The following is a 12,494-nucleotide window of genomic DNA, read 5'->3' on the forward strand; positions in this document are numbered from 1 at the left end:
GTTCCCAAAGTGACTTAAGAACCACAAAGTGTGTCAGGGAGCCGGTATTCTACATACCTGAAAGTGCAGCCGGGGAGAGGTGAAGTGGCAGCATTTCAATACATGAGCCACTGGAAAGGCATCTATAGAGCCTGTTCTTTTACAGGGTATTCTTCAACTACAATTGACCTGTTGCTAATAAAGTCACTTTAAACTTCCATGTTATGAGCCTCCATGTCTTGCTAGCTTGAAAAAAAACCTTTGGTACATACACGGGTTCATTTGACAAGATTTCAAAAACACAGCTATGACAAGAAACTATGGAAAATTATGTGGCTGGATTTTCATATTACCTGGTGTATTTGGAAGACTGTAACCAGTGCAGCTTGGAGGTAATCACTTTGGGGCTGTTTAGTGTAGAAGACCTGGATGGGATGTTGCCTACCTTCCAGATAGAGAACAGGGGCCCCATTAAAGTACTCTGAAAAGAGATCCACATCCATTGTAGCAGACATAATAATGACCTAAGAAGAAGAGACAGACAACAGTTTCAGGGGATTTTTATGCCACACTAGGACTGAGTTACTCTTGGATTGCTAAGATACAGGTGAAGAGGCAACAAAAGAACACATTAATAACTTTAAATATAACTTTTTTTTTTTTTAAGCACATAGAAATGTACCAATTCTCAAACATGTGGGTTATTCTACCTTCAGGAGGTTTAGACTACTGTAGCTGGGAGTATAACCCAATTGTCCAAGAATCATGACATTACCGTGTCCCTCAATGGATGGTAAGGAAAATAAGATTTTTGTATTTACCATAAAATCTTTTTCCAGTCCCATGATGGACACAAATTATAGTAATTCCTAAGCATTTGGGTTGTTCTGCCAGCTACAGGAGTCCAAACCCACCGCAGGTGGCAGTATAACCCAAATATCTAAGAACTGCTATATTTCTGTGTCCCCTCCATGGTTGATAAAATTGTACTGGATTTTTATTAGAATTGCTGACTTTTTTTGTTTTAATTACAATTTTTTTTTTTTTTAAAGTATAGTATGTACATGAAGTATAAAAAGAGATAACTTATTGCTTATTCTACAAAGATATTCTAAAATGGCCTGCACAGATTTGTTGATACCTTAGAAAAGATTAAGAAATAACTGGATCACAGTGTTATTGCAAACTGTTTTCTGAAATTATTATTACTAATTAAACTCAATCTTGCAATCAGTCTGTTTAAAAATAGAGGAAAGTAGTAACTATGTTGTTTGGTATCAGTGTGTGCACCACACTAAACATGGATTAGAGAAAGGAAAGAGTTGTCTGAGGAGATCAGAAAGTTATAGATCAAAATGTCAAGGCTTTAAGACCAAGCAACCTGATGTTCCCGTCTTGCAAATATTATTTAGAGTTTTAAAGTCCATGGGAATGTAGCCCACTTCACTGTACATGCCTACAAAAAGTAAAGTCAATCCCAGACTGAACGGAAGAATAGTGTGAATGACAAAGAGCCCAAAGAGCCAAAAAGATACAAGCAGAACTCCTGAAGGTCATGGAACATCAGTGTCTGATTGCATCATCCGTCGCATTTTGAGCAACAGTGGGCTTAAAGGAAGAAGGCTTTAAAAAGAAAAACATGAAGAAGCCACAATGGAATTTGCTAAACTGAATATTGACAAGCCACAATGCTTCCTTTAAAACAGAGGAGACAAAACTGGAACTTTTTGGCAAGTCATGTAAGCTTAAAGTGGTAATAAACCAACCCCCCCCCCCCAAAACAAAACAAAAAAAACAAATACTCCTGATAAAGCATCGTGCTTTTGCCATGTCAAGTGCCCCTTTCTATGTTGTACAATACCTGGCTGATCCTTCCTTCCCCTCTGTAAACTGACCAGGTTCATCATGGTTGTTGATCTCTGATAGCGTGGTCAGTTTATGTGCCTCTGTCATCCAGTTATCTCCTCAGCGCCTCTGCATTTCCCCCCTCTCTCTTTTCCTATCTTTAGTAGTCTGAGTGAGAGCCAATCTCCTCCCTGCAACTCTCCTCTCATGCCTGTGTAATTATAATTCCTGCAGCTGCTCCAGTGCTTGTAAAGAAACATGTATTAATTACACTAATCCTATATGTATGGGTGGTTCCTGCGCTATCCGAGGTCGTATATGTTTCCCTTCCTGCTGCTGCACCACAATACTGGTACCAGGAACCAGTCAATACAATAGTGCAATTTGGGTGGGTGGTGCGCTTCAGAAGTGGAAATGTAACTTATAAGGGTGTGGCTTAAAACATGGCTTAAAATGGTGAATATATAAAATAAAGACGTGTTCCTGTGATAAAATTGTGTATTCGTTAAATTATGCCGTGGTGATCAAACAAATTAAAATGTAAATAAACCATTACAATATATCTTCTATACAAAAAAAGTGCTGAGTACTTCAATTTCATAAAAAATCAGTAAATAAATAATCCGTTAATAAAGTATAAATATATAGATGGAGTTTCAAAACCAATTAAAGGTGCTTTGTGCTTTCTGAAATAAATAAATAAAGTGCACTGTTCAAGGTGTCCATTTATAAAAATCCAAAAATCAGGTACAATTCCCTTCAATAGCTTCAAAGAATAGTAAACGTGCTCTCATGCAAGAAATAAGGGTGTTGTGACTTGCTGCCTCCACCAGGTGTCACATCTAGGTGTTCTATATTCTCACCTCAATAAGGTGTATATTGCGCCTGTATGTAAAGCTTAGCCTCCGGGTAACATGTAGGCTTTTGCTAATTCCAGTCTCCTGTTTCGACCTCCGGGTGTTTTCCTGTCCTGTCCTTTCAGCTTTTGGGGTGTAATCTGTAATCTGGCTATCCCGGGCCGGGCTGCTCACACCTCCAACATTGACAAACACTAAAGAGAAATCTCTTTAGTGTTTGTCAATGTTGGAGGTGTGAGCAGCCCGGCCCGGGATAGCCAGATTACAGATTACACCCCAAAAGCTGAAAGGACAGGACAGGAAAACACCCGGAGGTCGAAACAGGAGACTGGAATTAGCAAAAGCCTACATGTTACCCGGAGGCTAAGCTTTACATACAGGCGCAATATACACCTTATTGAGGTGAGAATATAGAACACCTAGATGTGACACCTGGTGGAGGCAGCAAGTCACAACACCCTTATTTCTTGCATGAGAGCACGTTTACTATTCTTTGAAGCTATTGAAGGGAATTGTACCTGATTTTTGGATTTTTATAAATGGACACCTTGAACAGTGCACTTTATTTATTTATTTCAGAAAGCACAAAGCACCTTTAATTGGTTTTGAAACTCCATCTATATATTTATACTTTATTAACGGATTATTTATTTACTGATTTTTTATGAAATTGAAGTACTCAGCACTTTTTTTGTATAGAAGATATATTGTAATGGTTTATTTACATTTTAATTTGTTTGATCACCACGGCATAATTTAACGAATACACAATTTTATCACAGGAACACGTCTTTATTTTATATATTCACCATTTTAAGCCATGTTTTAAGCCACACCCTTATAAGTTACATTTCCACTTCTGAAGCGCACCACCCACCCAAATTGCACAATTACACTAATCCGCTCGATTTTTGGTCCCTGTTCAAGACAATGTGTGTGTTTTCCTAAAATTATAAAGCTAAATACCTTCTTCACAGAGCCCTGCTGTGCAGACACAGCATTCATTACAGGAAAATCTCAGCCCGCCCACTGTACTCACTCAGGAAGAGAAGCAGAGGGAGGTCACATGACAGGACAGCAGGGCTCTGCAAAGAAGGTATTTAGCATAATAATTTTAGAAAAACACACACACTGTACTGAACAGTGACCTAAAACAGAGAGAAGCAAAGTAATTAATACATGTGACTTTGCAACCACTTTAATCTTCACAGATGAAAAAATTAAGCTTTTTAAGAATGCCGTACCTACTGTGAAACATGGTGGAAGCTCAGTTATATTTTGGGACTATTTGCTGCGTCTGGCATAGGGTACCTCTTATTTTTACAGGGCAATAGGAAATTTCAAAACTATCAAAGAATTCTGGAGCAAAACAGACTGCATGATGTGAGAAAGCTCTATCTCAGTCATAAAAACACCCAAAATGCCTAAGAACAAAACATTGGACTACTCTGAAACCATTATGGGAAGTATTGTCAACTGTATTCTGTAGAAGGCACCCTTCAAACCTGAGACAGCTGGAGTAGTTTGCTCAAGAAGAGTGAGCCAAACTACTTCTTGGCAGGTGAGGTCTCATTGAGAACTACAGAAATTTCTTGTTTGCAGTGATTGTCTCTAAAGAATGTGCAACAAAACATTATGATAAGGGTCCCATCAGTTTTACCGACTGAATTTTTGTTTGTCCCATTATTTAAAACACTCTGTTGAATCAAAAGCACAAACATTTTTGTGAATTATCAAATAAACAATGGTGGATTCCACTTACTTTTGTCAGTTTCCAGTTATTTCAAAGACAATTGTGGGTTATTTTATTTCATGGAAGGGTGCCATGGATTTATCAAGATTTGTATGAAACATTATACCTAATATATATATATATATATATATATATATATATTTTACACACTTCTGTATTTTCTCTTGACAGTGACCAGGGTTTTTTTTTTTATTTTAATATTTCTCTGGGTATTACATTACTACAGAAAAACAATTAAGATTTTAAAATTTTGGTGTTTTCAGGGTAAGGGGCTGTTTGAAAGTCATGCCTGACTGTAACATTTTGAAAGTCATGCCTGACTGTAACAAAAGTCATGTACCGCTTGATTCTGCACACAAAAATCAGATACTTCAAGTAAGCATCTAAACACACATAAAATACATACATGGGAACTGTTTTACTTGGTAAGGTATTTGCAATGCTGCTGGGTTTAATCAAGCTCTGTCTGCAGAAATGTCCATGATGGAGAAAAACCTCTCCTACGGTCAGCATGTTCCCTGTCAACACGTGTGCACTGCAACTTTGCCTGACCAACTCCAAGTACTTACCCTTCCTACTCCAGTCCCATGTACAGTGGATTACTGAAGGTTGAAATCAAGGCAACTTTAAGTACCTATTTGTTTTTTAATGAATACACAAGTGCATGCACTGTAGTCTTTAGAACTCCCTGGAGTTCATCTTTACAATTGAGAACTTACTTTTAAAGGTAATTTCCCCAGCTCCTTCCTCTTCTTTTGTGCCATTTTAACCACCCCAAACAGTACATCGGTGTGTACGGTCCTCTCATGAGCTTCATCCAGGATGATGACACTATACTTGCGCAGAAGTGGATCTCCAATTGCCTCACGCAGTAACATGCCATCCGTAAGGAATTTAAGTTTCGTCTCCTCTGAAGTAACATCTTCGAAACGAACAGTAAAACCAATCTGAGAATTGTTAGAAAAAACATTTCATTTCCCAGAGTCTCTCATCCAAGAAATTATTCAAACTTGGCCGTGCATTAATAAAGCAGTTGTAGGGCTTTATCATGGCCATACTGCTGCTTTATGAACCAGAGGTGAGCAAGTCACATGGACACATGACCAGCTTCTCCTCCAATCACAGAAGCGTTATGCAGAGAACATTTCCTAGGACATCACAAGCTCCACAATGAACGAGCATAAAAGTAGGTTACAAGGTTTTCAATGGCATGGTTCACACTAGTCTTCGCATTTCCAGTGCATTCTGGTTCCAGACAAAAAAGTAGAACATGCTGCATTTTTCCTGAACAGAACTGTACTGGGACGCGGTAAAGTCACATATAAAGTGCATCCGGAAAGTATTCACAGTGCTTCACTTTTTCCACATTTTCTTATGTTACAGCCTTAATCCAAAATGGATTCAATTCATTATTTTCCTCAAAATTCTACAAACAAGACCCCATTTTGCCAACGTGAAAAGAAATTTGTTAGAAATCTGCAAATTTATGAAAACTAAAAAAAAAAATAAGTATTCACAGCCTTTGCTCGATGGTTAGTTGGCACTAATTACAGCTTCAAGTTTTTTTTGAGTATGATGCTACAAGCTTGGCACACCTATTTTTGCTTTTGCACATGTGATTTTTTTGTTTTTTATTTTTAATAAATTTGCAAAGATTTCAAACAAACTTCCTTCACGTTGTCATTATGGGGTATTGTTTGTAGAATTTTGAAGAAAATAATGAATTTAATCCATTTTGGAATAAGGCTGTAACATAACAAAATGTGGAAAAAAGTGAAGCGCTGTGAATACCTTAAAAGGGGGGGGGGGGGGTTAATAAACTGGTGCACACAGAACCTAATGCAGTTGTACATAGTAGCCATAAAGCTGGTGCACACAGAACCTAATGCCGTTGTACATAGTAGCCATAAAGCTGGTGCACACAGAACCTAATGCAGTCGTACATAGTAGCCAATCAGCTTCCAGGTTTTATTGTCAAAGCTTAAATTGAACAAGCTAAAGCTAGAAGCTGGTTGGTTACTAAGCAAAGCTGCACCAGATTCTGTGTGCTCTAGTTTTAATAAATCACCCCCATAGATTGTTAACCTCATAAACCCAAGTATTGCAACAGAACGAGAAGGCTTACCAGTTTACCAAGCTCAGCTTTTCTCTCTTCTGACACTCTGGTTGCTAGAGATATAGCAGCCACTCGACGAGGCTGGGTTATTCCAATGATACCTTGACGCCCAATACTGGCTTCATACAGATACTGAGGAACCTGAGTGGTTTTGCCAGACCCAGTCTCACCTGTTAGAAAAAAAGACATATAGGCAGTGAGAAAATAACTCTATACATACACACAAACATAACCTAAAATAAATCCATCACAACACAAGATATCTCCGCCAATCACAGACTCCTGGGCTGTCAATAAAAGACCTGAAGGTCCTATCTAAGCCTTCTCACACAGGTATCTTGCTTTCCCTTTTAAAGTGGACCTTACCCTAAAATGTGAAGATTTGCTATCTCACAGGGTACATTTAGAAGTTTTAATTGTGCCCACGAAGTACCTATGTCTTGAGTTCCTCCTGAAAAATAGCAATGACATTCTTGGTATAGGAGGGTGCCAAGGCAATCCTATGCCTATAGTCTTACAGCTGCTATATCTAAGACACTGCTGCCTCTGACTACTAGTGCTAGGAGATTTGGCAAGATCACTACTGTGCTGCTGGCTCTAGAATGAAGAATCAACATCCTGTCTCCGTGCAGAACAAGGCACGGTAAGTCAGGAATGGTGAAAGACCACAGACAATATCGGTGACTGGTACGTCGCTATCTGCCTGACTGTTTTGGGCACAGCTTGCAGATTTCCTCCTTAACATATAAGGCTTAAGATTTACATAGGGTTGCCAAAGTTTGTTGGTTTTAAAGCAGATACACTGACAGATCTGCAGGAGGCCTGCATGGTATCCGCAATCTGCTGATTACTGGTGCAATGCTTTACAGCAGGGGTCTCCAAACTGTGGTCCTCCAGTTGTTCATGAACTACAATTCCCATCATGCCTAGTCATGTCTGTGAATGTCAGAGTTTTACAATGCCTCATGGGATGGGTAGTTCCACAACAGCTGGAGGGTCGTAGCTAGAAGATCCCTGCTTTACATGCTCCTGCAGCAAACAAAATAATAAATACACTTTTTTTACATGCAAAAGTGAACTTATTCTTCAACCACTTGCTGAGCAGGCCTTTCTTTTCTGGAACATTTTTTACAGGTTTAAATTTGTATTATTTTGCTGGAAAATTACTTAGAACCCCCAAACATATATATATATATTTTAGCCAAGACCCTGGAGAATAAAATAGCGATCGTTGCAATATTTTATCTCAGAGATCAGTACTATCAGCTATTCCTTACCAGCAGAGCAGTACCATCGCCTGTTCCTTACCAGCAGAGCAGTACCATCGCCTGTTCCTTACCAGCAGAGCAGTACAACCAGCTATTCCTTACCAGCAGAGCAGTACCATCGCCTGTTCCTTACCAGCAGAGCAGTACCATCGCCTGTTCCTTACCAGCAGAGCAGTACAACCAGCTATTCCTTACCAGCAGAGCAGTACCATCGCCTGTTCCTTACCAGCAGAGCAGTACCATCAGCTATTCCTTACCAGCAGAGCAGTACCATCAGCTATTCCTTACCAGCAGAGCAGTACCATCAGCTATTCCTTACCAGCAGAGCAGTACCATCGCCTGTTCCTTACCAGCAGAGCAGTACCATCAGCTATTCCTTACCAGCAGAGCAGTACCATCAGCTATTCCTTACCAGCAGAGCAGTACCATCGCCTGTTCCTTACCAGCAGAGCAGTACCATCAGCTATTCCTTACCAGCAGAGCAGTACCATCAGCTATTCCTTACCAGCAGAGCAGTACCATCGCCTGTTCCTTACCAGCAGAGCAGTACCATCAGCTATTCTTTACCAGCAGAGCAGTACCATCAGCTATTCCAACAGAGCAGTACCATCAGCCTAAGGCTGCTTTCACACGATGCACTGCCATTTAGGCTCAGTTCACACTTATGCGATGTGGGAAGGCTGCGAATTCGCAGCCTGTTCCCGCATCGCAAACGCACCCTTGGCAGTTCACACTGCCCTATGCGATACGCTGAGGGTGTCAATGTAATGTTAACACCACCCCCAGTTTGATCGCATATCGCAGTGCGATCTTACAGTTCGCACAGGATCGGATCGCACAATTGTGAAGTTGGCCCTACAGAGAAAGCAGGCTTATGTGGCTCCGTAAACAACATTGATGCTCTGGGAGGTTGCGACCACATCAAAGGGCTCATGCGGGCCACCCCTGAACCACTCTTTTCCAGAAGAGCAGTACAATTTCAGTTCTTCAACAAAGTAGTAAGACCATGTATATTTTTCCAGGGGAGCAGTACCAGCAGTTACCCCTTTCTAAGCAGTACCGTCAACAGCAGTGCAGGACCCTCACCCCCACCCCTTGCCAGGTGGACCATCACACCGTCCCCCTACCCCCCCTCTCCCAGGTGCACTGTCCTCTCCTCCCTCTCCCAGGTGCCCCGTCCCCCTACCCCCCCCTCCCTCTCCCGGTGCACCGTCCTCTACCCCCCCGCTCTCCCAGGTGCACCGTCCTCTACCCCCCCCCCCCTTCTCCCAGGTGAACCGTCCTCTACCCCCCCCCCCTTCTCCCAGGTGCACCGTCCCCCTACCCCCCTCTCCCAGGTGCACCGTCCCCCTACCCCCCTCTCCCAGGTGCACCGTCCCCCTACCCCCCTCTCCCAGGTGCACCGTCCCCCTACCCCCCTCTCCCAGGTGCACCGTCCCCCTACTCCCCTCTCCCAGGTGCACCGTCCCCCTACTCCCCTCTCCCAGGTGGACCATCAAGCTTTGACAAGGTTATGTGGGCAAATCAAGCGAAGGCTGCCATAACCTGATCAGGGTTGGAACCTTTTCCCTTTGTATCCAAAAATAAAAATTCAGCTGATGTTCCCATTGAAGTGTATTGTATGTATTATTATCTAATCCTGACTATTATAAATGTGTTTTGATGCATTTGTTCTTTACCGCATCATGCATTACAGGAGGTAAATGGTAAGGGCTTGTTCCTGTGTCAGGTGTGTAGATGTGTGATACAGGCACCCAGTACACAGTAATCACAGCCCCCATCCCCCCAGCCAGCTCACCGATGATGACGGCGTTCTCCAGCTGCCGGAGCTGTCCTATGAGCTGGGCTCGGGCCTGGTAGATGGGCAGACTCCGCCGCTGCTGATCGATGGGCACCGGCTGTTTCCTGGGCCCGAGCTGCATGGCCCCTGTCCGGATGTGGCTGGATGGAGGAGTTCCCGGCTTGAACTTCTTGGCCGGTGGGAGATAGGAATCCTGAGACATAGTCCTATGCACGGTAAGAGGCTCCCTTTAATCGGTGCAGCAGTTCATGTGTCCCCAGGAAAGGTAAACACAACCCGGGGAAACCATACCGAGCCGCAGTTCTGTCACACGTGCTTCCGCTTCCAGCCGGACCGCCAGGGGGAGCAGGAGAGCAAGATGAGCGCGGTCCATGGCGGGTGTTCTCCTCTAGGCTGTGCTGTGTACACTATTCATGTTATACAGGCCCTCATCTCCTCTGCACACACTGTGTACTCTGTGCTGTGTTCACTATTCATGTTATACATTCCCTCATCTCCACTGCACACACTGTGTACTCTGTGCTGTGTACACTATTCATATTATACAGGCCCTCATCTCCACTGTGCTGTGTACACTATTCATGTTATACATTCCCCCATCTCCACTGCACACACTGTGTACTCTGTGCTGTGTACACTATTCATTTTATACAGGCCCTCATCTCCACTGCACATACAGTACTGTGTACTCTGTAAATAAAAAATTCAAACACAATCAAGAATGTATAAACACTGTAACAACAACCCGATCACCACGATCCAGGCTGTAAATAAAGAAATACACTTAAAATTGTATCCAGTCGTTTACTTAATAAACAAAACAACATTGAAAAACGTCCATCCTTGCAACAAACGAAATTTATTGGATATTTCAAACTTTATTAAATAAAAAACGGAAAAATTGGGCGTGCAAAGTTATTCAGCCCCTTTACTTTCAGTGCAGCAAACTCTCTCCAGAAGTTCAGTGAGGATCTCTGAATGATCCAATGTTGACCTAAATGACTAATGATGATAAATAGAATCCACCTGTGTGTAATAAAGTCTCTGTATAAATGCACCTGCACTGTGATAGTCTCAGAGGTCCGTTTTAAAGCGCAGAGAGCATCATGAAGAACAAGGAACACACCAGGCAGGTCCGAGATACTGTTGTGGAGAAGTTTAAAGCCGGATTTGGATACAAAAAGATTTCCCAAGCTTTAAACATCCCAAGGAGCACTGTGCAAGCGATAATATTGAAATGGAAGGAGTATCAGACCACTGCAAATCTAAGAAGACCTGGCCGTCCCTCTAAACTTTCAGCTCATACAAGGAGAAGACTGATCAGAGATGCAGCCAAGAGGCCCATGATCACTCTGGATGAACTGCAGAGATCTACAGCTGAGGTGGGAGACTCTGTACATAGGACAACAATCAGTGGTATACTGCACAAATCTGGCCTTTATGGAAGAGTGGCAAGAAGAAAGCCATTTCTTAAAGATATCCATAAAAAGTGTTGTTTAAAGTTTGCCACAAGCCACCTGGGAGACACACCAAACATGTGGAAGAAGGTGCTCTGGTCAGATGAAACCAAAATCAAACTTTTTGGCAACAATGCAAAACGTTATGTTTGGCGTAAAAGCAACACAGCTCATCACCCTGAACACACCATCCCCACTGTCAAACATGGTAGTGGCAGCATCATGGTTTGGGCCTGCTTTTCTTCAGCAGGGACAGGGAAGATGGTTAAAATTGATGGGAAGATGGATGGAGCCAAATACAGGACCATTCTGGAAGAAAACCCGATGGAGTCTGCAAAAGACCAGAGACTGGGACGGAGATTTGTCTTCCAACAAGACAATGATCCAAAACATAAAGCAAAATCTACAATGGAATGGTTCACAAATAAACATATCCAGGTGTTAGAATGGCCAAGTCAAAGTCCAGACCTGAATCCAATCGAGAATCTGTGGAAAGAACTGAAAACTGCTGTTCACAAACGCTCTCCATCCAACCTCACTGAGCTTGAGCGGTTTTGCAAGGAGGAATGGGCAAAAATTTCAGTCTCTCAATGTGCAAAACTGATAGAGACATACCCCAAGCGACTTACAGCTGTAATTGCAGCAAAAGGTGGCGCTACAAAGTATTAACTTAAGGGGGCTGAATAATTTTGCACGCCCAATTTTTCAGTTTTTTATTTGTTAAAAAAGTTTGAAATATTCAATAAATTTCATTCCACTTCATGATTGTGTCCCACTTGTTGATTCTTCACAAAAAATTACAGTTTTATATCTTTATGTTTGAAGCCTGAAATGTGGCAAAAGGTTGCAAAGTTCAAGGGGGCCGAATACTTTCGCAAGGCACTGTAGATTCCCTGTGAGTGAAGGAAGGTAACCACCTCTGCCTGGACTTTCGTAAAAAATCCATGGGACTGGCTGCTAGGCCAAATGGCAGGGCTCGACACTGCCAGTGACAAATTCCTTGTTTTGTCAAGATAGCAATCCAGAGAAACTTTTGATGGTCTTGAAAACAAGAAAATAGAGGTAGGTGTCTGACAAACCCAGCATTACCATTAAAATGCCCTTCAGGAGATTCGTACACACGCTGTGTACCCCATACCAAAACTCTTGTATTCTAGAAATTATTTACATTTTTTTTTGATGAGCCTGTTTTTTACCATTGGTTTGCATACTACAAAAGCGTGAGCATAGAATCCCTGAAATTGCAGATCTGCTTGAACGGGGACAACTACATCATGGGCTGCCAAAACCAGGATACCCTGCTGTAATGCTAAAGCTTTTTCAAGATCCTTGGGCGGCCAAGTGAGAAAATTGGATTTTTGACTTACTGTAAAATCCATTTTTCTGATGTTCACTGACGTACACAGCTTCTGTTATTC

The 12,494-nt window shown here is 42.0% G+C and overlaps 1 protein-coding gene across 1 annotated transcript in view; it reads right to left on the reverse strand.

The window, feature by feature from the left end:
• The window catches only part of DHX33 (DEAH-box helicase 33), a 35,975-nt gene extending 26,003 nt beyond the window's left edge, over window positions 1-9,972 (reverse strand). The window contains exons 1-4 of the mRNA XM_082247085.1: window positions 9,617-9,972; window positions 6,560-6,720; window positions 5,154-5,381; window positions 333-503 (exon numbers count right to left, since the gene is read on the reverse strand). Of these exons, the coding sequence (XP_082103211.1) occupies window positions 333-503; window positions 5,154-5,381; window positions 6,560-6,720; window positions 9,617-9,821 (765 nt within the window). The 5' untranslated portion in view covers window positions 9,822-9,972. The remainder of the gene's footprint in view (window positions 1-332; window positions 504-5,153; window positions 5,382-6,559; window positions 6,721-9,616) is intronic.
• Window positions 9,973-12,494: the final 2,522 nt, after the last annotated feature.

This window comes from Pelophylax lessonae (assembly GCF_965119305.1).
Source record: "Pelophylax lessonae genome assembly, chromosome: 2".
NCBI classification, from domain to species: domain Eukaryota; kingdom Metazoa; phylum Chordata; class Amphibia; order Anura; family Ranidae; genus Pelophylax; species Pelophylax lessonae.